Source organism: Triturus cristatus, chromosome 7, assembly GCF_964204655.1.
Source record: "Triturus cristatus chromosome 7, aTriCri1.1, whole genome shotgun sequence".
In the NCBI taxonomy this organism is placed as follows: Eukaryota; Metazoa; Chordata; class Amphibia; order Caudata; family Salamandridae; genus Triturus; species Triturus cristatus.
Genome location: NC_140590.1, coordinates 445679747 through 445706005, shown reverse-complemented (window position 1 = coordinate 445706005; position 26259 = coordinate 445679747). Strand labels below are relative to the sequence as shown.

Sequence of the window (26259 nt, the reverse complement as noted above, 5' to 3'; positions counted from 1 at the left end):
ACGACGCATACTTGAAAACAGTGCTCAATGCGGGTCCTAGGTACACATACACATTTTTTCGGGCTCTAATATACACAATCACAATTACATTACTACTTTTCAAAAGAGAATTAAATGTAGAAAAGAGACCTTCTACATTAACTGCACTCTGAATACGTATTTTTTTCTCTGTGCAAAAATAGCAAGTTAATTGACACAATGAGAAATGAGTTACCTGTAACAATGACTTTCTATTGTGCCGTCTCTTTACCTCATCGCTGGTGGAGGATCTGGGAACATTCTGTTCCTTACATTTTTAAAGAACTTAAGGCAGCAGGAGACCGCCATCCAGCAGATACTTTTAGTTCATAAAGTCTATAAATTCATGCTCCTTCCGCTTGGGGTTATTAAATCCCAAGGGGCTTTATTTCAAATATCCGCAGGAGAGGGAGCTGAGAATGTTGCCTCATATTCAGTGCATTCTACAGACACAAGAGAAGTTACTCCCATACATCAAGGTCACAGTCTTACAGTTTGATTCATAGAGCTTATGTACACTTAAGCTAAACCCAGGTTTGAATAAAGGGAAACGGCATTTTCAACGCGAGCTTAACCACGCGTGCAGTTTCAACGCAAGCGGAACAACACTTGCCTTCACCACGCACATGCCTTAGCCATGCATAGGTGAGGTTAAGGCAGTCAGCGTTCTAGATGCAGAGCGGATGGTCAGGGAGAGGAACAGGAAGGATTGGGGCAGAAGGTCCTGGGATGCGGCTTGGTAAGTAGGGCTAGGGCCGGGGGTCGTCGGTGTAGTTTTTAGGGCAGGGGGTCGGTTTTAAGGCTCCTGTGGGAGGCTGGGGTCAGGGTCATTTATGGGCTGGGGGCCGAGTTTAATGGTTCAGGGCAGGGGCCTGGTGTTGGGGTTATTCTTTGGGCTGGGGATCGGTGTTAGGGTGGGAAACAACCTTTACACCGCGGTCATGAGATTGCGATGCCTTTACAATGCGGTCGTTACAACGACCACGTTGTTACAACACAATGCCAGTACTATGCAAGTCATTACATCGGCTTGCAGTAGATGGCGCTCTAACATAAGTAACAGTATAATTTACTATTTCAACACCTTCCCTACTGTTGCGTAGGCTGGAGTTGGAATAGTAAATTATACATTCCTAATGTTACAGCGCCATCTACTGCAAGTCGATTTAATGACTTGCGTAGTAATGGCATCGCGATGTAACAACGCGGTCGTTGTAACAACCGCGTTGTTACGGAGCACGATGTATTTGCATGCGTTGTAGCATGCTATATTCATTAGGGTTCAGGGTGAGTGATCGTGACAATTTTTAGAGCTGGGGCGGGTAGATTGCAGGGCTAGGGGATGGGTATGAGGGCTCAGGGCGGGGTGGGGTGCTGGGTTGGGATCTTTACCACGCATATACCTTTACCAATCATGCCTTTACAATGAAATTTGTTGTAAAGGCATGCGTGGTAAAGACGCGGTCGTTTGTTAAGACCATTTGTTAAGGCATGCGTGGTTTATAGACTCATCATTCCATCATACAACCGTGAAAAAAGTGTCTTCTGTGCACAGAAGATGCTGAATGTGAGAAACAGGATGTGTGGATATTAATGGGACAGACAATACATACAACAGCAGAAAAAAAACAGGCGGGCATATTTTTCACTAAAGTTTACTGAAGGATTAGCTAAAATCTTTCCTTGTGACTTTTTCCACCCTAACCTAGCAATTTAGATGTTAGAAATGTTGTAGTTCGTATGCAGATTAGGGGCTGAGCACCAAACATACCTATCATTCTGTTGGTTTAAGAGAAGGGATTTCTCCTTATGGACATTTTTTTCAATATAGAGGTAAAAAAACACAGGAGCAATGTTTTTCCTAAACCTTACTACTGACATCCCAGAAATATGAACAGGTGCAATTGCGAGCACCCCACTTGGCATGTTGAAGATCACCCAAAAAATTACTTACTGAAGTTGTAATTTAATATCTTTGCCTTGTAAATTCACTTATTTTCGCTCGAGTTAGTTCACATCTCTTTGCAATTAAGAGATTAAGGGGCATATGTAGGTAGGTAAATACCGGTCGGTAACGGCCGACAATTGGTAATTTTCCCGTTACCGACCGGTATTTAGCCCTTTCTAATGTAGGAGGCAGGTTTTAAGGATTCAGTAAAATACCGAATCCTTATTTTAAGGAATCAGTAAAATACCGAATCCTTAAAAGGTATGTAGGAGGCACTCAAGTGAGTGCATTTTTGCATTCAGGATTCGTTATTTACCACCAACTACAAGTTGGTGGTAAATACCGAATACCTTTAAAAAAGCAATAATTTGCTTTTTTCAAGGTGCCATGTGGCAGACATACATGCCCTTAGGGCATGTATGTGCGCCACATGTGCACACATGCACGATTCAGGGGTGCAACAGGGTGTCAATGTGACACCCTGCCACACTTGAATATGCTCCCCCTATTACCGATTCGGTATTTACCGAATCGGTAATAGTGAATGGCATTCCATTCATACCTATGGGCCTCCAGGCCCATAGGAATGAATGGGAAGGTATTCCTTATTACCGATTCGGTAAACACCGAATCGGTAATAACGAATATTACCGAATCGGTAAAAATTACCGAATGTTTACCTACATTCTATTTACCGGTTCATAAATACCGAATCGGTAAAATTCGGTATTTAGGAATCGGTAAATAAGAATTATCTACATATGGCCCTTAATAATAAAGTAACTCAAAGAGATGTAATTGTTTAAGAATGTCAGAATTAACAGGGTGAGTTTTGTTGTCTCTTATGTTTAAATTTCTTCTATAACCAACCAGCTAGTCCAGAGATGGGGCATAAACAGCAGAGACCAGGCATCACCTCAGTTTCTTCTAAATGATGACACAGTCAAAGTGAGTTCCTGTTATCAGATCGGAACCAGCTCCAAGAAACAAGAGATCTCTGGGAATAAGGGTGTGCAAAGTTTTATTAAGCAAAGCAGTCTTGCCTGTTTCCTCAGTATTGGTCTACCTTTTCTATGCACTTGAACAATGTTTTCTTCGCAAACAGTCAATATTTTCCTTGTGACAATACTTCCTCGCAATTGCTGATTGTCTCTGATATGGATGTTTGATTTTCTTACAATTTAACTTTAAACACGGTTTTCCTTACACTTTGTAACTTGATAAAAGTTGCCTTTTTTTATTTTGCTTGCAACACGTTAAAAGTTGCGTGAAAGACCCTGTTGGGAAGTCATCTTTTTTGCCATGTTCAACCCCATTTGTTGTTGCTGACTGGTAACTAACTCTGACTGTGCCCTGGTCTCTGCTAACCAGGCCCTGGGCTAGAGCCCAGTTCAAATGTTATATGGTACTTGCATGTGATCGCACTGGCAATGACAAACCCCTGTAAGTCCCTAGTAGATTATAGGGCCAGGAGGTTCAAACTACCTTTAAGTCCCAAGTATATAATAGGGCATGGAGGTTTAGAGGCCCAGACGATTTCCTGCACTTGAATGTGTGCGCTGCTGTGGGCCCACTGTCACTTATAAAGGCAGCCCTGCCTTGCAGGGAAGTCAGTTATTGTAAGTTGGTCCAATTACAATTGGCACTGACAGATCTTAAAAGTCCCCAGTAAATAATTGGGCTGGGGTTTCAAATTACTTATAGGTCCTTGCATATAATTGGGCCTGGAGGTATAGAGGGCCCAGCAGATGTCCTGCATTTGCATGTGTGCACTGTTGTATGCCTACTGTCATTTTTAAGGCAGCCTTGCTTTGCAGACTGTCCTTAAAAGTAACTTGTATGTAAATTCGACTCTGGTGGTATGGGCACTTTAAAAGCGATAATCGACCTTATTTTTACATTTTAGGCACCCCCAAGGTCTCCCGTAGGTGATCCAGGAGTGTGTTTGGAGAGGGGGATCAACTATAAGCAGGAACCTAATAAAAGGTGTTGTATATGCCCTAGTAAAGGAAAAACTGCCCATTTCATTTTCCCCATTGTATGCTCCATAGGCTAACATTACAATATTTTATTTAAGTATAACTATTACTAGTAAAGGAGTGAATTGTCATTCAAGGACTTAAAGGATTGGTACTGACAAATTCTACAACTTCTCATCTTTGAACTTGTCATAACTAGTACAGAAAAGGAAGTATAAGACTTTTTTTCTTGGAGCCAAAATCCAGCCTTCTACCAGTCTCCCCTGATTTGGTCAGCTCTAACAGGCTTAGCCAGACTGCTTTGATTAGGTGATAAGTGGCCTGGCCGAAGAAGAGGTTATCTGATGGTGGTAGTTTTGCAGCTGCAAAGATCAGGCCAGGCAGGGGGGTGGGTAATAAACATGAGCTTCAAAGAGAGCCAAACAGTAAGCAATGCCAGCCAGGCTCTCCACCTCTTCTTGCCAAATGGCAGCGCTAAAATGGAATTTGAAGGCTATGGAGGGGAAGGATTCAGGTAAATGAGCCATACCAGTAGGTTGGTTTAGCCAGTTCTTACTCATCCAGAGAGAAAGCATCCATGTTGGATTTTGGAAGTGCGGTGCTTTGTGGGACTAGAAGATGCCACCCTTTGGAGGAAGCTGTCATGCTTTTGGATAGCATCCTGCACCTCATTGAACAGGGGCGACCACCTACTTTTCGGCTCACAGTACTGGATAAATATGAGAGAGGTGCAAAGCCTCTCAGATCTGCTGCCTGAAAATAAAAAGGATAAGATGGACTGCCCTGCCAGAATCTGGATCTGCACCTAAAGACCTGCACTCTGACTGCGCCTGCTGCACAATCTGGCAATACAGCCCTGGGGACTGTACTTTGCTTCAAGAAGGATTAAGGAGTAGACCCCCTGCAAGCTACAGGTTAACAGAGCCCACCTACATCATCTCCACCAAGAGTCCACAGCCTGGAGTGTGTCCCATGGACCTTTTAAGGAGTTGGCTAGGTGCTCTGTGGGAATTGTGCAGACATCTCAAAGACCATCTAGGAGATTCCAGACCTTTGGATTGGTGTTTTGGACACTCTGAACCTACAAGGAGACCTTCTGGAAAGACTTCCAGATGTTTGGAGAAGTTTTGAAAACTTTTGTAAAAAAAAGCTCCATAAAGTGACCGATTCGGCGTCGATAGTCAAGCCGGCCACCTTTAACCGGGACACGGCCAGGATTTCAGTTTCATCCGGCTGAAAATTCCAGACTTCCAGCATTTGACTGGGGCCTAGAAGAAACTCAAGTCTGCAAACCCGCACTGAATCTGGCCTCACGAAGTGACTTTGATCGATGTCAGAAGAAAAAGCTCCATAAAAGTTTCTAAGTGTGAAGGTAAACTTTTGACCGGGGTCTCCCGCTTAGTGTATCGGACCTGGGTTCCACCGTGGTCTGCATCAAACTTTGACTTTATCCCAGTCAAGCACGACCAGATGTCCCAAGTGAGCACTATATGTTTTTAAACACTATAAAGTAGTTAATCTTTTAAAATTCATATCTCTGATTACCTAAATTGGAATTTGGACATTTTGTTGTCATTTTAAAAATAAAAAATACTTTCTATTTTTCTAAATTGGTGTGAGATTTTTATTTTGTGTCTCATATATTTAGTGTATATGTGTTTTTAAATATTTACATACATGTCTCCTAAGTTAAGCCTGACTGCTCGCAGCCAGCTGCCAAGGGTTGAGCAAGGGACTAATTTACTGAGAGCTTTGGTGGCCTTATTGCTAGTTGGTGGCCTTATTGCTAGTGGTTAGTGTATACTTAACCCTACCAATAATCCAGCTTTCCAATATTTGGTGGTAGTGGTGGCATACCGACTTGGGTTCAAATTACACCATACCGTGATTGAGTTAAGATCTTTAAAAATCCACTGAATTGTCTGAGAACAAAGCTTTTGATGTTTGAAAATTTGGACTAAACTGATTTTTGATCCAGTGTTTCAATTTTTCTAAATGTGTTCTAAGTCTGATTGAAACTTGTCGAGACCTAAAACTAGGGATACTATGGAGTCAAATCTGACTAAACTGACTAAACTTATAGTGGCTGAGCTTAGGGTTCAGTGGAGCTAGGGAGCTACCTGCTACTAACAAGATTAGGAAGGCAGAGTTGGTTAGCACCCTGAAGGCCTGGGCCAGGTCAGCCCCAGAGAATGAAGGTTAGGGGAAGGTTCACCCCCCCAACCCACGTCACCCAGGTGGAGGGTGATGATGATATCTCTTCCATTGCTTCCAGTACTAAGTTTGCCAATCCAGCTAGGGGTAGGAGGGGGAGGTTCTCCCACACAGAAGCCAACGATGTACCTAAGGGAAAGGGAGCTTGACCTAAGGGAAAGGGAGCTAGCCCTGAGGGAAAGAGAGCTAAACCTTGCTGAGAGGAAGTTGGCAAGGGAGGAGGAGGGAAATAATGGTGGTGGGTTTAATCCCAGGCTCTCCATGGGAATAGTGCCCCAGTACACAGAGGGGGACAACATTGGCAAATGGCTCACACCATTTGAGAGGGCCCTTTAAAAGAGGGAGGTCCACCCTGAGCATTGAGGTTCACTCTTGTGGGAACGAATCCCTATAGCTGGGAGGTATAAGCTCCTGCCCCTAGAGGGGGATGAGGCTAAATCCATCACCAACATGAGGATATGTTTAATTGAGAAATTTGGCTTGACCCCAGAGCAGTACAGGGTGAAATTCAGGGACACCCAGAAAGTGAACACACAGTCCTGGATGAACTTTGTAGACCACTCAGAAAAAGCACTAGGAAGCTGGATTGATGGTAATCAAGTAACTACCTATGAGGGGTTGTACAATGTGTTCATGAGGGAGCAAAAACGGACTCATTATGTACAAGAGAAGTTACGCCAGTACCTAGTGACTCTAATCTGTCTAGTCCTAGGGAAAAAGCCAAGGCAGCTGATGAGTGAGTGAGAACCTGGGTTTCTAATAAGCACCAGGAGGGTGATCACAAGAAGGGAGGACAGCCTCCCCAGGAGAAAGAAGGTTGAAAACAGAAGGAGTCCTCAAAAGACCCACAAAAACCTGAACAGGAGCGACCCACTTCAACTTTAAGTGGAGGGGGTTTAAGGGAATGTTTGGTGGGTTCTTTGATCCCTCAAAGGTGGGAAAGTGCTATCAGGCACATGCATCAAGCACAAAACCGGTCGCAAACGGGCAGATTCTCAGAATCTGCCCCTTTGCGACCGGTATTTTTGCATTTGGGATGCATCATCCCAAATGCCAAAATCGCTATTTAAGGAATCTCAAAATAAGGATTCCTTAAATAGCGATTGCATTTAAGGAATCCCTAATTGAGATTCCTTAAATGCAATGCATTACAGTTTAAAAAATAGCGATTTCGCTATTAGCGTGAGCAAATTACCATGAGGCTGGACCTCATGGTAATTTGCGAAAACTTAGAAAAATGCACTTATTTGCATTTTTCTAAGTTTCATGTTGCCCACACACATGCCCTTAGAGCATGTGTGTATGCAACATTTGTGCAGAGTGAACATACATGGGTGCAATAGGGTGTCATTTTGACACCCTTGCACCATCGAAATTGCGGGAGCAAATTGCGAGTACCTACTGGTACTCGCAAATTGCTCCCGCAATCTCCAATTCATTCCAATGGGCCCGGAGGCCCAAAGGAATGAATGGGAAGACATTCCTTAATTGCGACTCGCAATTTGCGACTCGTAATTAAGGAATTTGTGGGACTCGCTATTTCTTTAGCGATTCCTACATGCATAGGGTTTTGCTATTCCTTAATTGTGATTCCTTAATAATCGCTATTAAGGAATCGCAAAACCCTATGATGATGCATGTGCCTGTTAGACCGTAAACAGCCAGGGCACAACAAAGAAGCTCCCTTCTAGTGGGCAGGCCCAGGGGCTGGCTAGTGTAAGTGTGGGGTGGAGATTGCTTCAAAGGTGGGAAGGGGAGTGACGGAGGCAACTTTATTGTCCCCTGATGGAGTGGACCTTGCAATCCTAGCCACCTTGCCACCAAGCATGGATAAATACAGGCAGAGGCCTACCATCAATGGAACTGAGGTTGAGTCTCTGAGAGAATCAGAAGCCAGTGTGACTATGGTCATGAGCACCCTGGTGTCTAAAGAGCAGATCATACCTGGTGCGTTCCACCAGATGACTTATGCATACAGCAGAACCAAACTCTATCCAATAGCTATGGTGGATTTGGAATGGAGAAGTGTGACAGGCCCGATGAAGATAGTGTGTCTCTTGTCCTCCCAGTATACTGTTTAACAGGGAATCATCTTGAAGCATCTGAATGGTCAGAGGTGGAGAGAAAGCTCCATATGAGAATATTGGAGATACCTGAGTGGGTATGTGCTGTGACCAGGTCACAGACTATGCAGAGGGGATATTCTGGACACTTAGACCCTTTAACAATAGGCCAAGCATCCACAGACAACGGTACTCCAGAATCCGACTCTGAGGGGAAGGATCTGGCCATTGAGGAAGGGACTCCATCCCTGCCAGTTCCGTCAGACTTGGCAGAACCAACAGGAGCTGGTGGGCCCTCCACAGAGGAGTCTTGTCAGGGGCAGAGAGACTGTCCCACCCTTGAGGGCTTGAGGCAGATTGACTTGAAGCAAGAGGAGGGAAATGATAGAGGATTCCACAGAATATACTGGGAAGTTAGACTGCTCTATACTGGGGCCAGAAACCTTAAGGAAGGGCCCACCAGGAGATTGGTGATGACCCAAAAGCACAGACAGTGCATCTGACTATAGGTCATGATATTCCCTTGGCAAGACATTTGTGGCAGACCAAGACTTGGAACAGGTTGATGAACCATTTCTATTGGCCCCCTATGTCTGAGAATGTGGGGGAGTTCTGTAGCTCCTGTGTCACCTGTCAGGCCAGTGGCAAGACAGGGGACAAACCAAAGGCTCCCTTGATACCACTGCCAGTGGTTGACTCCCTTTGAGAGGATGGGGGCACACATTGTTGGCCCCCTAGAACCACCCACTGAATCAGGGAATAAATATATCTTAGTGGTGGTGGACCATGCCACAAGATACCTTGCGGCAATATCCTTCTGAGCAGTCACTGCTCCTAAAGTCACTAGGGCCCTGCTGGTTTTGTTTGCCCAAGTGGGTATCCCAAAGGAGATTGTTTCAGATAGGGACATACATTTGAAATCTGGCTATCAGAAGGCGATGTGGAAAGAATGTGGCATTACCTAAAATTTCACCACCCCATATCACCTTAAGACAAATGGTCTTAACCAAAGGTCCAAAAAGAACCTGAAGGGCATGATCAATGGGTTTTCTGACAAACTGAGGAGGAGATGGGATGTTCTCTTCCCCTGCCTACTGTTTGTCTACAGGAAGGTCCCACAAAAGAGGTTGTTTGGGCTGTTATTCAGGCACCCAGTGAGGGGCCAGTGTGCCTGTTGCTTGGAGTCATTTAAGGATGCAAAGGACAATGAGCTTGACTATGTGCTGGGCCTGCGTACCCGCATGACAGAGAACATTTACAAGGCAGGCAGGAAACTGCAGGCCAGCCAGGAGCTCATGAAGCACTGGTATGGTGGGTAAACTGCATTCCTGAGTTTACTCCAGGACAAATTGGTGTGGGTGTTGGAGCCTTTATCGCCTAGGGCCCTCCATGAGAAGTGGACTGGGCCCTATCCAATCATTGAGAATTAGGGTGAGGTTACCTACCTGGTCAACCTTAATACCCCAAGGAGCCCTCCTAGGGTCCTGCATGTCAATAGATTGAAACCCTACCATGACAGAGCAGACATGATCCTGTTGTTGGTCACAGATGAGGGAGAAGAGGAGGAGACTCAGCCAGTGCCCTCAACAATGTGCAACATGGGTCAGTGGAAGTAGTTGTTCGCTCCCCGAATTGGCCTGGATTTCTGGTTCGCCTCGCTGAAAGCTCCAGAGATCCAGACTTCCAGTATTTGACTTGGGCCTCGCAAAAACTCAAGCTGGCGAACCTGCACTGAATTCGGCCTGACGAAGTGCATTGCCCAAAGTCAGAACAAAAAGCTCCAGAAAAGTTTCTAAGTGTGAAGGTTACATTTTGACCTGGACCTACTGCTTAGAGTATCCAACCAGGGCTCTATTGCGGTTGTCCTCAAACTTTGACTTTGTCCTGGTCAAGCACAACCAGATGTCACAAGTGAGTGCTATGTGTTTTTAGACACTATAAAGTGGTTAAGCTTAAAAATTCCTATCTCCGGTTCCGTACATTGGACATTTGTTGTTTTGGAGTCAAACCAAAGATAAAAATACTTCTCATTTTTAGGTCGAGCTAGACAATGCATGCACTGTCTCTTCAAGACCTGCTGTGATCAGTCTGTGTGCTTCAAGTCATTTCCCTTTTCTGCCAGTGCTTTTAATTTGTCTATTTCAGTGTCCTTTAAAAATCCTTGCTTACTAGTGGTCAGTCCTGCCTCTTTGTGACTCCTTTTTCTCTTTTGTTCCTTCCACAGATCAGGGACTTAGTACTGTCTCATTCCGCTATGGCTCTTTATATGTTCTCTGGGGAACTATTTTTTTCTTGGTTTCCTGCGCTGTTACTGTTTGTCTGCGTTTACCTTCAGCGCGCTAGCAGCTTACATTTAAATATAGCATTCTTCCTCCCACCACCTCTTAATGCCACAGTTGTATTAGTGCTGCCTTTTTTCCTGCTGCCTCCCCCACTGTGGCTCCCCTACTCTTGCCTATATTTTTTAATTAGGCTTTTTGGACTTTTCGATCCCCACCATCATTTGGGCTTTTTCTAGTAGCATATTTGCTTGGTTTGGGCTTCTTTTAAGGGGGATTGGGCTTGTTTTTAAGGTACGGCCTTCAAGGGTTTGCATCCCGCCTCCTCTCTTTCATGGATTTTCGGTGGTTCCTATGCAGGCCACTTACTTTCCCTCCAGTCCTATTGGCTGCTATTAGCTGTAGCATGTTTTCTTGCATTGGCCAATGTTTGTTTACAATAAGTATTGAAGCACTTTCCATGAGGCCACTTAAGCGATTTGATTACATTTGGCAGAGGCTGCTTAAATTATTTGTCTACATTTGGCACAGCAAATCTAGTGATTAGCTCAGAATCGGATGTTGAGTCGATGTGGAGACCTGAACCCTGCTCATCAGCTCCAAAGCCGGCAACTCTAACTACTACGCCATATGGAGTTCCATTCTTCATAATGCTGCTTTTAGCAGATGTAGGCATTTTAAGTTCAGGAGCGGATGATGACCTTCAGTAATTGCCTTTTTTAAAACAAAACTGTGATTCACAGGATGTTAAGCTGCTCCGAGACTCGAACCGGATTGCCCAGCTCCAGAGTCAGCAGCTCTGGCCGTGACACCACTGGACTGGTGTCTGCACCATTAAAATAAAACTACTGTTTCACATAGAGTAAAGCTTTAGCAAAGGCCCCTTCACTCTATCCACAAAGAGGTCTTCAACAGTGGTTACGCCCATTCGTTTGCTAGAAGAAAACTGCACCTTTTGACCGAGGATGGCGGAGAATGTGGTGGAGCAGAGCCCACCATGTGTCAAGAGGCCCAAGCTCAACTCGCCCACCATGTCAGCTTCCAACAATGATGGAACAGGTGAGGCAATATAGATACCTATTGCTTATCAGTACAGATCGAATTATCAATAATTTGCCATTAAATCTTGCTCTTTGAACATCAGTGGGTGCTAAAATTAGTTGTTAGCTGTGCAACACATACACTGATCAGTAGCTGTCACTTTACTGCCCAAAGCAGGTGCCTCACCGCTCTCCTAGCCGGCCAGCTTCAACTACGGGGGGCATCAGATGATGTGTTGGAACCCACGTATTTATAATACGAGCTTTACTACATTTATAACCATATTCTCCTTTCCTGCTTAAGCGGCAGTGGGGCGGTATGTCAACATCCAGTGTTTGGTAATAATCAAGTACCCACCAATAACCAAATCCACCCGTTCGTTTTACAAAGCGATTTGGGGAGGTTGGGGTGGTGAGTGTATTTATAGCCACTGCTTACTATTGATCAGTATCAGCACTTTCACATCTCTCTCCTTTAACAGGTGTTCGATTTCTATTTGTATTGCTGTCAGACCACAACTTCCTGTTGTCAGATAGGAGGCGGCTTTGAATACATTCATACAGAACTATTAAAAGGTTCTCACCAGTGTCGGCGAATAACGCAGTCCGTTCACTTGTAATATTGGCATTGATGGATATATAGATTTTGTGTGCATGCCGACTATCTAAATGTATGGGTATTTATCAAGCGCAAAACTCTGTACAAGACACGAGGGGCATGGATTCAACAGAGGGTGGCAAATATACTTTGCCCATTGCCCTCTTATGCTGTCTTGCCGTGTACGGAAGTGGGATGTGGTTCACATGCCGTGAGCGCCTCTAATCCCCAGTTGTCCATGTCCAACCTCAAAAAATATATTGAGCACGTAATGGTACTTATTGATAAATAGACATCTCAAAGTGCGTGGAGTTCCTCTCACAACAGCAGCAGTAACATCCGCCTCTATGGTTTCAGTCATGTTTTCATTTCCTTTCTGATGCTTCTGCAATGTTTGTCCCAGCCTGAAAACTGAGCTACAGAATCTCCAGAAAATATTCATAACCCACAGGAAATTAACACATTAACTTTTTCAGCACAAAATTATGCTTTACAGATTTGCTTTGTCCATCTAAATGTGTATTACAGATACAGATGATAGTTGACACTAGAGTAAGTTTGTGTTATACGTCTTTGGGAGGCTTCGTGTGATTGGTCTTACGAACAAGAATGATGCTGTAAAAGTGACCCTGAGCTGGAGTATTAACCAGTGAAGGGGCGAGGCCTTGGGAAATGCAAGGCTTCTTGCAGACGCCGAGCATCAGCCTTGGTGGAGCAGTTTGTCTCTCTGTAAGTCATCTGGCCTGGCCTTGTCCAGTCAGTGCTCGGACTAAGAGCCCTTCTGCAAACGGTTTTTGTCCTGGATGGTACCACAACTTGATGTAGACACCTCCTTCTGACAGCAACGGTTCACAAATCATTCATGTTTGTCATGAAGTATTGGCTTTCTGTCAGTCAACGCGTTGGGGCTGCAGTGAACGCAGAGAGCATCACTGACAGAGCACGTATGTCAAGTCACAACTGACAGCCACGGTGAACCCACTATGTATCATTCCTTAACCTTGTTAAATAATGACAGCTTGGATGGACTGCTCCTATCTCACTTCCGGGGCTGTTACATGGTGGCAGAGGAAAGAGTCCAAGAGCAGAGCATTTTCTTTTAAGTTTAAGTTTTGAAATAGTTTCTTGTGCTTAGTGTAACGAGAGTATGCACAACCGTAAGGCAAAATGGTGCATTCCTCCTGAGCCTAGCATCCCTCGGGTACCTTGTTCCGTTGTCATATATCACAAACCTCACACTGTATGTAACCAGGGTCATCTCGGCAGCAGTAGAAGCCGCTGATCTACTCTTACTGCAGTACTATTCAGCTGGGAAAAGCCTCCTGGATGCTGCTGCATAACCAAAGACCTACTTGATCACTGCTGTGTGTAAATGCGCTCTACACAGTAATGAACTAGAACGTTCAAAGTGTGATTACTTCTTTCTACGAAATATGGTGCAAAACCAGCCTTGCGTCCTCTGTGGAGAGCGCCCATCTTGTTCTCGGGCGAGGCGTCAGTATGTTTACCTGGAAGGCGACCTGGGAGGTGTAGGTCAGCTTGTCGCATTCAAAGAGGCCTCTGGTGGTGTACTGGAACACGGAGAAGGTGATGCTGTCGATGAGGTTCGCAACCCGCTGCTTCAGGACCTCGTCGGGGAGGGACTTCTGCACAGCCTGCTGGAACACAACGCTGAAAGCCTGGAGGAGAGAGAGAGCGTGTGAGCACTGGAGTGGCACGTTTGTCAAAATGCCTCTGAATCTGGTGGGTGAATGATACTGTTAATGATTCAAAGTAAGTAACTAATGCTATCACAAAAGCCCAATCGGCAAATGGCATTGCTGGTTTGTTGACGAGGCTAACCTATAGAGTGCAAATAGCCCTCCCTCAGACTATGGACAAACAGCTGAGACCGAGTGGATCTGCATACACCAGGTATACAGGATTGGCATGAACAACTTTCAACTTTCGCCTGCAATTCAGAACAATTCTCTGTAGGAGGTTGAGGCCAATGAACTGAACGTCCTACACAGGACCCCTTTGGATTGCAACTGAAAAGGTGTGAGCAAAGAAAGAACGCCATGTGCGAATAACAGAGCTGGAAAGACGTGATTAACAATTATTGGCGGAGAAGGAGGTGGTTCATTTGTAGAAAATAATGTTTGCTTAAATCTCTAAAGCATGGGATAGAAGGGAATCGACAAAAAGGACTCACAGTTGTACAATCGGATATAAATCATTTATGTGTGTGTAATCAGCATCAATTAGTTGAATCAATTTGAGTTTGCATGTTCACCTCTGCATGCATTTTCCAATTCAGGATTGTTATGCAGATGGTCCATAAGTTTTGTCCTGGACAAGAGAAATGTTTGGCAAGTGGTTCCTCTTCATTTCTGTGCCTGGTGCTGTAACAGTGCCGTGCATATCTAACATACCATGCATCACTAAACTGGCATGCAGAACTATGGCACCGTCATAAGTATTTCTACACTTTCTATTGACATTATTCTCTGGCAATGTATCTTGTATTTAGTATCTGCTTCGCATCTTTGTGCACTATAAAAGCGTTACTGATTATGTCGGCAGACGCCTTTGACATGTCCCTTGTTCTTGTTGTCTATTCTTCAAATGTTGTGCGTTACCTATTCCATGCTGAGTATACTGACATTTCTAAAGAGAGTGTTGAAGTTAGGGCTTGCATCTATCATGTTTTGTAAGTATTTTTGGTAAAATAGCATACTTTCTGCAAAGTATTGCTCCATCTTCTTTTAAACTAAAATCCTTTCGACGTGCAATATAGGACAGTCATGATGGTAAGTTCTTCTTAATTAAAAAGTACACAATTTCATTCAGTTGTAGTTTTAAACCTTTTTACTCTTTGCTCCGTTGGTGCGCATTTTCAAATTAACATTGCACCTTCTTTTACAAAATACTAGCAGCAATTTCCCTTGTTGCAAAACGAGATGTTTTAAAGAAATGCAATATTTAGTCAAATATTTCATCCTGTTTGTAAAATTTGTAACGCATTTTAAGAGTTTGTTTTATAAACAAGCTACACTTTTAAACGTTATAATAATTGCCTAAATGCTTTAAAATACCTTATTGCGATTGAAAGGGTTCAAACAGTGAAACAGGATTCAATATCACTTTCTCTTTAAAGGAGGCCTTCCATTCTACGAGCAGGTAAAACATGGCAGACATTGCTGTCCCAGAACCACAAGGGCCAGAATTAACTCTCAAAGAGAGAGAGTACATTAAGTAATTTAATCCAAGATGAATAACTTCATCTATATAAAAAAAAAGAACTCATTTACAATAAGCAACTTCTCTTTTCCTTTAAGTAGCAGCACCTAATCTAAATATACATCTCACATATCCTCTATTGCGTAAAATGTTTTGTATGACTAGCTATGCAGCGTACATGTAGTGCAAAATGTAAAACTGATGGCACAGCATACAAGCCATAGACATGGAAAAATATCCAGTGGCGTCATCAGGATGCACGTTAAGGTTGTTGCCATCTAATAAAATTATAAAGGCAACCAAATCCTAGAACAGTGTTTGATCAGAGAGGACAGGAGGAGACTCCACGAGAAACTACTCCATTACGCAGTTCATAAAGCGGAGATGTGTTAAACAGACGCTTGGGGATCACAAGTCCTGCAGTAGATCACTGCACGCCTGAGGCAGCCATCGCTTCTACAAGTAGCACATTCGTCATTTGCTAAATTTGTTAGACCAGAAAGTCAATTACACACCTTGCCACAGTCATGCAGGTAGTAATGTGAAAACTTCGCATAATAGGATACTCAAGGAGGAATTTGAAATTGTCAGAGCTCTGACGATTATGTAGCATTAAGATCAAGATTATGCTTTGCACACCTTGGAATGAGAGATATCACACTACAAGCATGTGTAAATTTCCAATTCCAAGACGCACAAACATGGCATGTTTGCAATGTGACTACCTGAATTGCAGCTAGCTTTACATGCCTAAAACCAGGAGTTTTTACCTCGATTCGGTATTTGCATAATCATAGACTCTAGACAGAACGAGTATAATGGCCACTCCTGGGATCTCAGCACCTTGTATCATTTTCTTAATACTTTAACACATTTTGCTGACCTTGCGATCTTGTGGAATCACACGTTCAGGGCCGGACTGGGATCAGAAATCGGCTCTGGCAAACTGCTCGGCCGGCCCCCCTGGGGCGGAGGGGGGGCAGCTGAGCCCGTTTCGGCTGATTTTATTACAGGGGCCTATATTGCAGGCCCCGGTTACGAAAACGGCCCCCACCTTGGCGGCCCATCGGGGAAACGCCCGGTGTCTGCCAAGGCCAGTCCGGCCCTGCACACGTCCCCGAGATACTTTTGTTAGCATCAAAAACATATGCCTCAAATTGCCCACCACCCTCTGCACTTAGCCTCCAGGGGTTTATACTCCTCCCAATTCACAAGGCAGAAAAGAAGATGCACTCTTTAGGAGCTTGCCTCCTTTTGTTTCTAGGCCAGCACACAAAATACTGAAAATGTAATATTGATCTCGAAAAACGAAAAAAAATCACAATTGGGAATCAATATTGGGTAAAGTTTTCAATAATTGTGCCATAGATAGACTGTTCCCATGAGGAACAGGGTCACAACTGATTGTATATGGCTGGGTCTGAACTGGGGTGGCAAAGTGAGCTAAAGAACGATGAGGGATTCAACCCAGATCTGATAGTGACTGGGGGTGAGTGTCTGAAAAGTTTCAGTGCTTCGTCCATCATCTCCTTGTGTTTGCTATGATACGATAACTGCACCTGCCACAAATAAAGCACTGTAAGTAGGGAGTGTTAGAACTGGGGGTCTCTAGTTGGCTGAGGTAGGTACCTTAGTACAAATGGGGACCCTTACTTCTAAGTCAGGGAAAGGAAGGACACCTTCTCAGATAGCCCCTGCTCACCCCCTCGGTAGCTTGGTATGAGCAGCCAGGATTATCTCCAAGGCAAATGTGTAAAGTATATGCAACCACGCAGGTTCTTGCAGTATTAATGAGCAATTCTCGATGATCCAATACAGTCCTAATGCAATCTATGCAGTTCGTAATGCAAGAATCAGGCACTTCGTAAAGTAAAAATAATGCAATTCGTAATGCAACAATCAGGCAGTTCGTAATCCAAAAATAAGGCAATTCGTAATGCAACAATCAGGCAGTTCGTAATGCAAAAATAATGCAAATCGTAATGAAACAATCAGGCAGTTCGTAATGCAAAAATAATGTACTTTGGCATGATCGCGGTGCTCTGGACGGTCTCTATGCCACTCTTACTGACTCGCAGTCAGCTACTGCCAAAACATGCCCTCAACACTGTTATGATGGAAAACAAAGTGCAGCTCCACACTCTGGCCCCAGTACTGCCACTCCCCGGCAAGTACAGGCCACGATACGGACTTGAGCGGAGGCTCCCGCTGCAAAGATGGGAAAGGCTGAGAGCGTTTCTCTCAGAGCCCGCACCCAGCCCAAGGCAGCGACACGCACGCTCACTGAGCGTTACCTGGGGGTGCACTCTCACTCTCCTCTCCCCGCGGCTTGGGCCTCTGGTGCGACTTCGTTGATCTTGGGCAGTGGAACTCGGACCCCTGACGGTGATGGTTCAAGGTCTCTCCTTGGCACAGGCAGGCTCGGGCCGGCGGCAGCGAATTTTCACAGCTCCTCTGGGGATGCCGGTCCGGACGGATGGCAATGACGATCGCAGCACTTCTGGCCACGCTGTCGATTGAAGCAGAGAACAAGACTGCTCCGGGACACACAGTCACGGGGTAATTTTGTCACGAGGGTCTCAGGCTGCAACAGGGCAAACGCACACAGCGTCGCTGAGACTCACTCGGACTCCGGGTGCACACGATCACAGGGCAATCCTCACGAAGGTCTCAGGCTGCACGAAGCACACACACATAGCTTTGCGTACTCCTCCCCTGGGTCAAGACATTTCCCAGATCCTATCACATTCAAATCAAGACAGTCAATCCACAACCAGGCAGAGACACACAGAATTGTTAGAACAAAAAAAGCAGCCACTTCTAAAAGCGTGGTTTCTAAACACACAATTCAAAAACCACCTTCACAAAAAGATGTGTTTTTAAATTGTGAGTTCAGACACACTAAACTTCACCCCTCCATCTTAAACCAATGGGAAGATAGGCTTGAAACATATTACACAGCCTCCCCCATTCTGTCCTATGGGCAAGATGGCCTTGCAACACTGAAAAACGAATTTGGCAGTTTTCCACTGTCAGGACATGGTACACACCTTAGTACATGTCCTACCTTTCACATACACTGCACACTGGCCAGCGGGCACCTTGGGCCTACCATAGGGGTGTTTGAGGTGCATAAAAAGCAAAGGGTAAGGCCTGGCAAGTGGGTGCACTTGACAGGACAACAATGCAGTTTAACAAACTGCAAGCAGGCACTGCAGTGGCAGGCCTGAGATCTCTTTTCATGGCTACTTATGTGGATGGCACAATTAGTGCTGCAGGCCCACTAGTAGCATTTGTATTACCAGCCCTGGCACACATAGTGCACTTTACTAGGGACTTTACTAGTAAGACAAACATGCCAATTATGGACAATCAATTACCATTACACTTTACACAGGGAGCACTTGCACTTTGACACTGATCAGCAGTGGCAAAGTGCCCAAAGCATCTAAGTTGGCAACACCATGTCAGAAAAAAGGTCTAGGGGAAGGCAAAAAGTTTAGGGAACTTTAGCCAAAAAGGGCCAAGTACAACAAGGAGGAAGAATTCTAATTGCCGTTTTTCTATCTGAGCTCCAGGAAATAAGAAGGGGAACGGGAATTACAGCACACACAATGTTTTAAAAGGAGAGCAAGCAGGATAAACACAAGACACAGAAAGAAACAAATATTTGGCAAAGCTAGAAGGTCCGACCTTTGGGATCTTGTGGCTTTGCCAGTGCTTTTTTGAGATATTGTACTGCATCAGCAAATCTTTTTTGCTGATGCTGTGCAGCAATGGCAAAAAGGAAGAAAAAAGAAAATTAAAAGGCACAGAAAAGCAGTTCATAAACACAAACATGTGTGATGATGTATGATGTGCATGCATAACCGCACATGTATTCACCTACAAAATTACGCTGGCACCATTTTTTTATCAGTAAAAAAAAGTTAGGGCATTGAAAATACACAAAAGCACTTTTCTGTAAGGTGGATGTGCCGGCCACAATTTGCTGTCATGTCCTTTGAAAAAAATGTAAAGATTATAAAAAGGGCAATGGGGGGATAGAGAAGCAAGTGCAAGGGGCAGGTGAGGCAAGCAACAACGAGTAGGCAGGGGGTGGGAGTCATAAAATAAAAATAAAGCTCGGGTGGGGGAGAAAAGTAGCACTTGAAAAGAGCAACACAAAGACAAGGTGGGGTAGTTTGGTGGAGGAGAAGCACATGAGAGAGCTGGGAAACACATGAAGTGCTAAACCAAAAAAAAAAAACAAGCATTTGCATAGCCAATAGGTCTTGCCTTTGGGACCTTATTAAGAGATTAATAAAGAGATGCCTACACTCAGAGGTGTTGTTTAAACGGTGACACATTTAAGAGAGCATGCTTAATCTTAGTTGACCGAAGAAGCAACTGTGTTAGGGAAGACTGGTTGGGTGTACAGTGCCATCAATCTCACGATTGGCTAGGGAAAATTAGACCTCTCTTAAAAAAGGTGCTTACCTTTGGTGTGTGTGCATGAACGAAAAGAGTTTAACAAAAAGCGCTGTCACTCTGTGCCAATGTAGTTCCATTAGACCTAAAGTGAAATTTCATCTGCTCATTGGTAATCTTACTACTGGGTGCTTTTACATACAAAACCTCTCTCCGGCAAACTGTTTTTCGAGCACACTGTAGACGTTGACGGCATTGTACCATTGCAGGGATCCATTGTGCACCTGAGCAACTGCTTATATATTAACCCCATGAAGAAGACGGTCACCTATTTATAACTGCCACAGAAGATAAAGCAACCGTACCAGGAACACAGTCAATGGATGTCCATTTGCTCGCTCCCGCGACAGTAGAATGACATTTTGATGCAAGAGTATGACTATGCACAACTCTGACAACACCAGAGCCTATCACCCTGCCTTTGGGCTGCTTAAAATAATAAACACTTGTCTGGGTCCAAAGTTTAGACACAGAACAGTGCCTAAGGCTCACGATTATTCATTTCACACCGCAGACTGCGTGCTTAACATACCATCGCTTATAAGAGGAGTCTGGCCACTGTAAGGTTTTGATATAGTTTGATCGTGCTTGCGGCACTTGGTTTACATCCCTCTAATGCTATCATATGTGTTTATGTCGTCTACGAGGGCTTGGATAGTCTAAATAACGTATAGGAACCTTTTGGGCTACATGTCAATACTACTCATAAGGGGTGGGGGGATTGTAGATCAGCAGAGGGAGGCAAAGGTGGGCCACAGGAATGACGTTGGTACCCCTAATGCAGCGCAGAGGAACAAACATGCTGGCACTGGCCACGGAACTTCGGTGATGGGGAAGGTGGCGGTCAGGATGAGGGTGGCTAAAGGCTGAGGGACAGCGGTTACTTGTTCTTCTTTCCTTTCTGTTTCTTTCCCATGGTGGCGGCGCTGTTGGCGTTTCGTGCTCTCTATCCGGCTTACACTGTTATGGTTTGTGGTCTCTCTGCCCTCAACCCCGGCACAGCCACACTTATGGTACGTTTATCTGTTCGGCTCGCCTCTGAGGGGCGTCTGCCCAGGAAATGCCAAGAATAATGCATATCTCTCTCTTGAAAAGCATCTAACATGCTCGCTGAAGGGGAAAAGACACAGAAGTTCAGATTCACTTACAAAATCCCCCCAAACACGTATATACACACACAAATCGAACAATGCACACATATCGATACAGAGACGAAGACAATTACACACAGTAATACTAATGCACTCACATGTTTACACTAAGATGCCCAGGGAAACACATACACAAAAAGAAAGAAGAAAATCTTTACTCTACATCTAATTTAAACCATATGCCATGTAGAGGAGATGCCCACTCAAAACACACTTACGAGCAGAGACACACCGACTTATTCACACAAACACATGCATTCATGAAGTAGTGCACAGTGTGTAATTGTGCATGTCAGTTCCCACAGTGCACCTCACAACACCGCCAGACCTCTGGATGAACAGCTGCCCAGGGGCGTAACAAAACTTTAGGGGGGACCCTTCAAATTTCATGTAGGTCCCCCTCCAGAGTCAGTCAGGAGCTCTCAGGCCAGGGTATTGTGCTAAGCAGCCCCTCTGGATTTCGGGATCCCCGCGTACCGAGGGGCTGCGGTGGCTTATGTTACCCCACCGCCGCCCAAAGTAGGATGACCAGGCATCCTGGATTTGCCAGGGCAGTCCCAATTTTTCACTAGCTGTCCCGGCAGAATTCAGGAAATTTAGCTCATGTCCCAGTTTTTAGAGAGGGTCGGCTGAAAATGGTGGGAGGTATCTTCTTATATTTGCGTGTGGCAGTGATTTTAAGTCTAGCAGTACATTTGGCTACGAAAGTAGTATTTGAGCTCTGAGGAGTGGTTTGAAGAGTAATACATTAAATTATTGATAAACTTTAATTACATTTATAATCAACTGGAGCCTGCAAACAAGTGTGTGTATGCTTGTGGAAATTAGCATGCATCCCCTGCAGTGATTGAGGTGCACACAGGAAGAGAAAGGCACATATTCTTAAAGCAGTTTTCCAGGTGAGGTCATGCAATGAGGGGCAAGCTCTGGGGGACAGATGTGTAATAGGAGGGAGGAGGGGGTGAAAGATGGGAGGAGAAATACAAGAGATAGAGAGTAGGTCAATTAAAGTGAGAGAAAAGACAGAATGTGAATGGGGAGAAGTGATGATTCTAACTGCAGTGAGGGCAGCACCGACTGCAAGGCCGTTTAGTGCATGGAGCTCAGTGCAAGTACACTGCAGGCAGGGCAGCTCTCACTTTGATGGATTAGGCGTCATCCTGGAATGGTAAAAGTTGCATCATCCACACCATAGTAGCACCTATCTCTTTACACATGTTTACCTGATGTATGGTTTTGTTCATGATAAATGTTTCTAGGCCCTAAATTTATCATTGCACAATAAGTATAATAATTTACAGTAAAGTGCATACTGTCTGAGGATTATTATTTCCTACTTTTAATGTAAGAGAAAAAAGATGGAGAGAAGGAGCAAAGTGATCAAGAGATGTCTATCTTCGGTGACTTACACTTTAAGCCCTTCCTGGATTTTCAGTCAAGACATCCTCTTTTTATATACTGACATAAATTAGGCCACTAAATTGTACAGAAGTAGCAATTAGTTGTATTTTCCTTCTTGTAAGGAGATAACTACTTTGCTGTACTCGCGATAGTCACTCAATTCATTAAAATGTTACACTCAAACACAGCCAGAACATGGAAATGTAACATAAAAGCAAACTGTAAACATGCACCGTCCTTTCTCAAATGCTAGAATTACTAGTACTATTTATTTGAAAAGTTTTATAAAGCACGAACATGACCCAAAAAAGGCTATCAGAGCGATGTACAAAGGAGAGTACAAGGCAAGAGTTTTAAAACAAGGGTGCAGTACAAAATAGAACACAAGAAGTAACTAAAAAGTTACAGCAGGTAATACATCAAAGAGGACCTGTGAAGAGAAACATAACAAATTTAGAGCGATCGGTAAAAAGATTGTCAAGCTGGCGATGGAAGTAGATTAAAGATGGTATCAGGGCTATTGCTGTAGATGGTCGTTCAGAATTAGCCACTTGACATGTTTTTTGAAAGAGGTAGTCGATGGGTTGGATCTGATCTTGGGAGGAAGAGCATTCCAACTTCTAGGAGCAAGACCGGAGAAGGCACGGTTGTAAGTTATTTTCTTATTGAGTTTGGGTGGTTTTAAAAGTAGAGTATTAGAGCTTCTTAAGTTCTGACTCGAGCCAGATAGCTCAAGTTCTTTTGTTAGGTAGTGTAGTGAATAGCTTTGAGCATCAGGCAAGCAACCTTGAAGTGAATCCTTGCTTCAATGGATAGCCAGTTAAGCTGAATTAATACTGGCATGATATGGTCATGTTTTCTGGAGCCTGTGATGAGTCTGGCCGACACGTTAAGAGTGGCTTTAAGCGGAGCCAGACTCGCTTTAGGAAGGCCGGCAAGGGTCACCAAACCATATTTCAAGCATGAGATTACTAGGGATTGGAAAGCTGTCTGGATGTCCTCAGGAGGGAAGAATGGATTGACTTTCCTTAGGGTGTTGAGCTGATGATTGGCACCCCTAATAGTGGCACTAATGTGAGCTTGCATGTTTAGGTATTTGTCCAGGGTGATGCCTAACAACATGAGGGGTGCGGTTGAGTGCAGAGACTTGTTTGATTCAGTCTTCTGTAGGAGCCGAGTGGTTGCGGCGGAAAGTCAGAAGTAATTCTGTTTTAAGGGAGTTTAGCAACAGAGGATTATGTGTTAGCCACTGTTGCGTTTTCCAAAGCTCATCATTAGCAGTTTTTATGTCATCAGGAGAGGAGATCTTCAAATAAAGTTGCGTATCATCAGCCTACATATGGTATTGAATGTTGGAGTCATTCAGAATATTGGAATGAGGTTCTGTAAAAAGGTTGAAGAGTGTGGGCACAGTGAAGAACCTTGAGGTACTCCAATCGTGACCGGGGTCCTGGCAGCAAGTGATTGGTTAATTTTGATTCTTTGACTACGGTTATGTAAGCCCATCCTGTGTTGAAGAATAGTAATCAGGTTTTCATATTTAATAGTGTCAGATGCTGAAGACAAGTCAAGAAGGATCAGAAGACAAGGGACATTTTGATCAAGGGATTTCAAGGCGTCATCAACTATGTGGGTCAGTGCTGTTTCAGTGCTGTGCACTGCTCTGAAACCTGACTGGTAAAGGTCAAGGAGCTGAAATTTTGAATGTGGTTGCAGAGCTGTGTGTGGACGCATTTCTTGAGTAATGTTGCTAAAGTTATGATGCTAGTGATCAGACGGAAATTAGTGGGATCCGCTAAGTCAACATTAGGCTTCTTAGGAATGGGAGTGACTTGCCACACCTTGAGGCAGTCAGGATTCCTCCCCTGCGCAAGGAATTCTTGAATGCAGGGTCCAGAGTGGGAGAATGGCTGAATAGAGATCTTTGAGAAGTTTAGCGGGAAGAGGATGGTTGAAATGATTAGAGGGTTTTAGAGACGCCAGGGAGAGTGCCAGCTCAGCAGCATCCGGGAGCAGGAAGGAGTTCCAAGAAGCATTGTTTTTAGGAGAGCTGACAATGGGGTGTGAAAAGGAAATCTCTGCCTTAGGTCCACCCACTGCAGGGAAACTAAATGACGGCTGGTTAATTGCGGCACATTGCAGTTCAAGTTCAATTTTCCTTGCCTTCTCCGAAAAGTGAGCAGAGAAATCTTCCTCACTGGTGTAGGAGATCATGGGCACCGAAATGTGGTTTATGGTAGGAGCGGCTTGTTATTTGATGATTGTAAAAAGCAGGCATTATGATCCTGTGTTTTATTAATGTAAATCAGATACATTATTTAAAAAATACAGTGAACACGTATTTCAGTTTTTATGCATTTTTCCGCTCTCTGAGATGATGATTCTCCCTGGGCCTGGGCCTGGACAGTAGCAGCAGCATCCGGAGTGAGAGAGCTGAGGCAAGCTGTTACAAATTATGTTACGAGCCACCACAGAGAGCAGCTGCCAAACACAATAGACTGAGGCTGCTTTGTTTACAACAAAAACACGAGACTAAGAGTGGATGACCATAAAGCATGACAGGAGGGAAGTGGTGCAATCATGAGCAAAGACACTGGCAATATCAAGCTGCGAGGGGGAGGTGTTGCTGGGGGACAACACGGGGAGAATAACTGAACTGCAAGCAGCGCCATGTGCCTGCAAGTCGCTGGCAGGAGAGAAATGAAAGGAAAAAAGTAGTGCACTCAAACAAAAACATATGGCCCATAGTGAAAGGATCCATGTAGCAGGGCCAGTAGCCAAGGTGAGAACAAAACAGCCACAAGCCGAGCCAAATGTACACTATCCACCAACAAAAACGTTGGAATTTGTAAAGGCAGACCAGGCAACCAATGAAAAGCAGTGGGCGTATTCAATCTCCACAGAGAGACTACAGCATTGTCACGCAGAGCAGCGCATGTGCGCTGAAGCTCGACCTAAAAAGGCTAATACTCTAATCAAACAGAGAACTCTGTGTCTATAAGGCAGCTTGGTCTTAGCTGCAGCCCTTCGGTGGTATTTGGGAATAAAAAGCAATCATTTGAAACATTACAGCTGTGCATTCATCTTCACAGACTGAGACGTGGAGCAGCTTTACTTGGCTGCCTCAGACTTATAGTTTTGTGATTTCAATGAAAAAGAGTCCCATTGAGCTGTAGTATACTGCAGGTCAAAAACGCAGAGGCAGCAAATCCGATACATGAAAATAACATTAGTCTTAGTAATTTTATTACCACTATTCGTTATTATTATCACTTATATTAGTAGCAGGAGCAGTAGTAATAGCAGTATTGTTTTGGTTGTTGTTTCTGTATTACTATTGTCATGTTTCTGTTAATTTCCACACAGACACTTGTTCATACACTCTGGGGCAGATGTACAAGACTCTTGAGACACTTTTACACCGCCGTTGCATCACTTTTATGACGCAGCGGTGTCGTAACCAATGCGCCACCTTGCAACACATTTACAACGTGACGCATCTAGGGAGATGCATTACGCTGTAAAGCCCTGCGCTACATCATACCTGCGTCAGGTATAATGTATGAAGGGTGGGCATTCTGACGCAAGAAAGCCTCGTAAAAGTAACACAGTGAAATCTACAAGATTTCACTGCTTAACTTTTACGTTGCCACTACGTCAAAACCTTACGCCTACTTGAAGCAGGCGTAAGGAGTGACGCAGCATAATAGAAATAGGCATTCCAGGCATTTACAGAAATAGATGCGTCAAGCATCTATCAATCCTTGCGCCACGGTGCGCCGTGTTGTAAATGTGACGCATCCATGGTGGCGCAAGGTTTTTTTGCGTGACGCAAATCAACTGGCTCAACTCTGCTCATATGCAGGGATGCGTCAG

At 44.4% G+C, this 26259-nt stretch overlaps 1 protein-coding gene across 1 annotated transcript in view; it reads right to left on the bottom strand.

Annotated features, from left to right (window-relative positions):
* The window catches only part of DNAH9 (dynein axonemal heavy chain 9), a 1479259-nt gene that overhangs the window by 477192 nt on the left and 975808 nt on the right, over positions 1 to 26259 (bottom strand). Inside the window, exon 58 of the mRNA XM_085616775.1 lies at positions 13648 to 13818. Coding sequence (XP_085472901.1) covers positions 13648 to 13818 — 171 coding nt within the window. The remainder of the gene's footprint in view (positions 1 to 13647; positions 13819 to 26259) is intronic.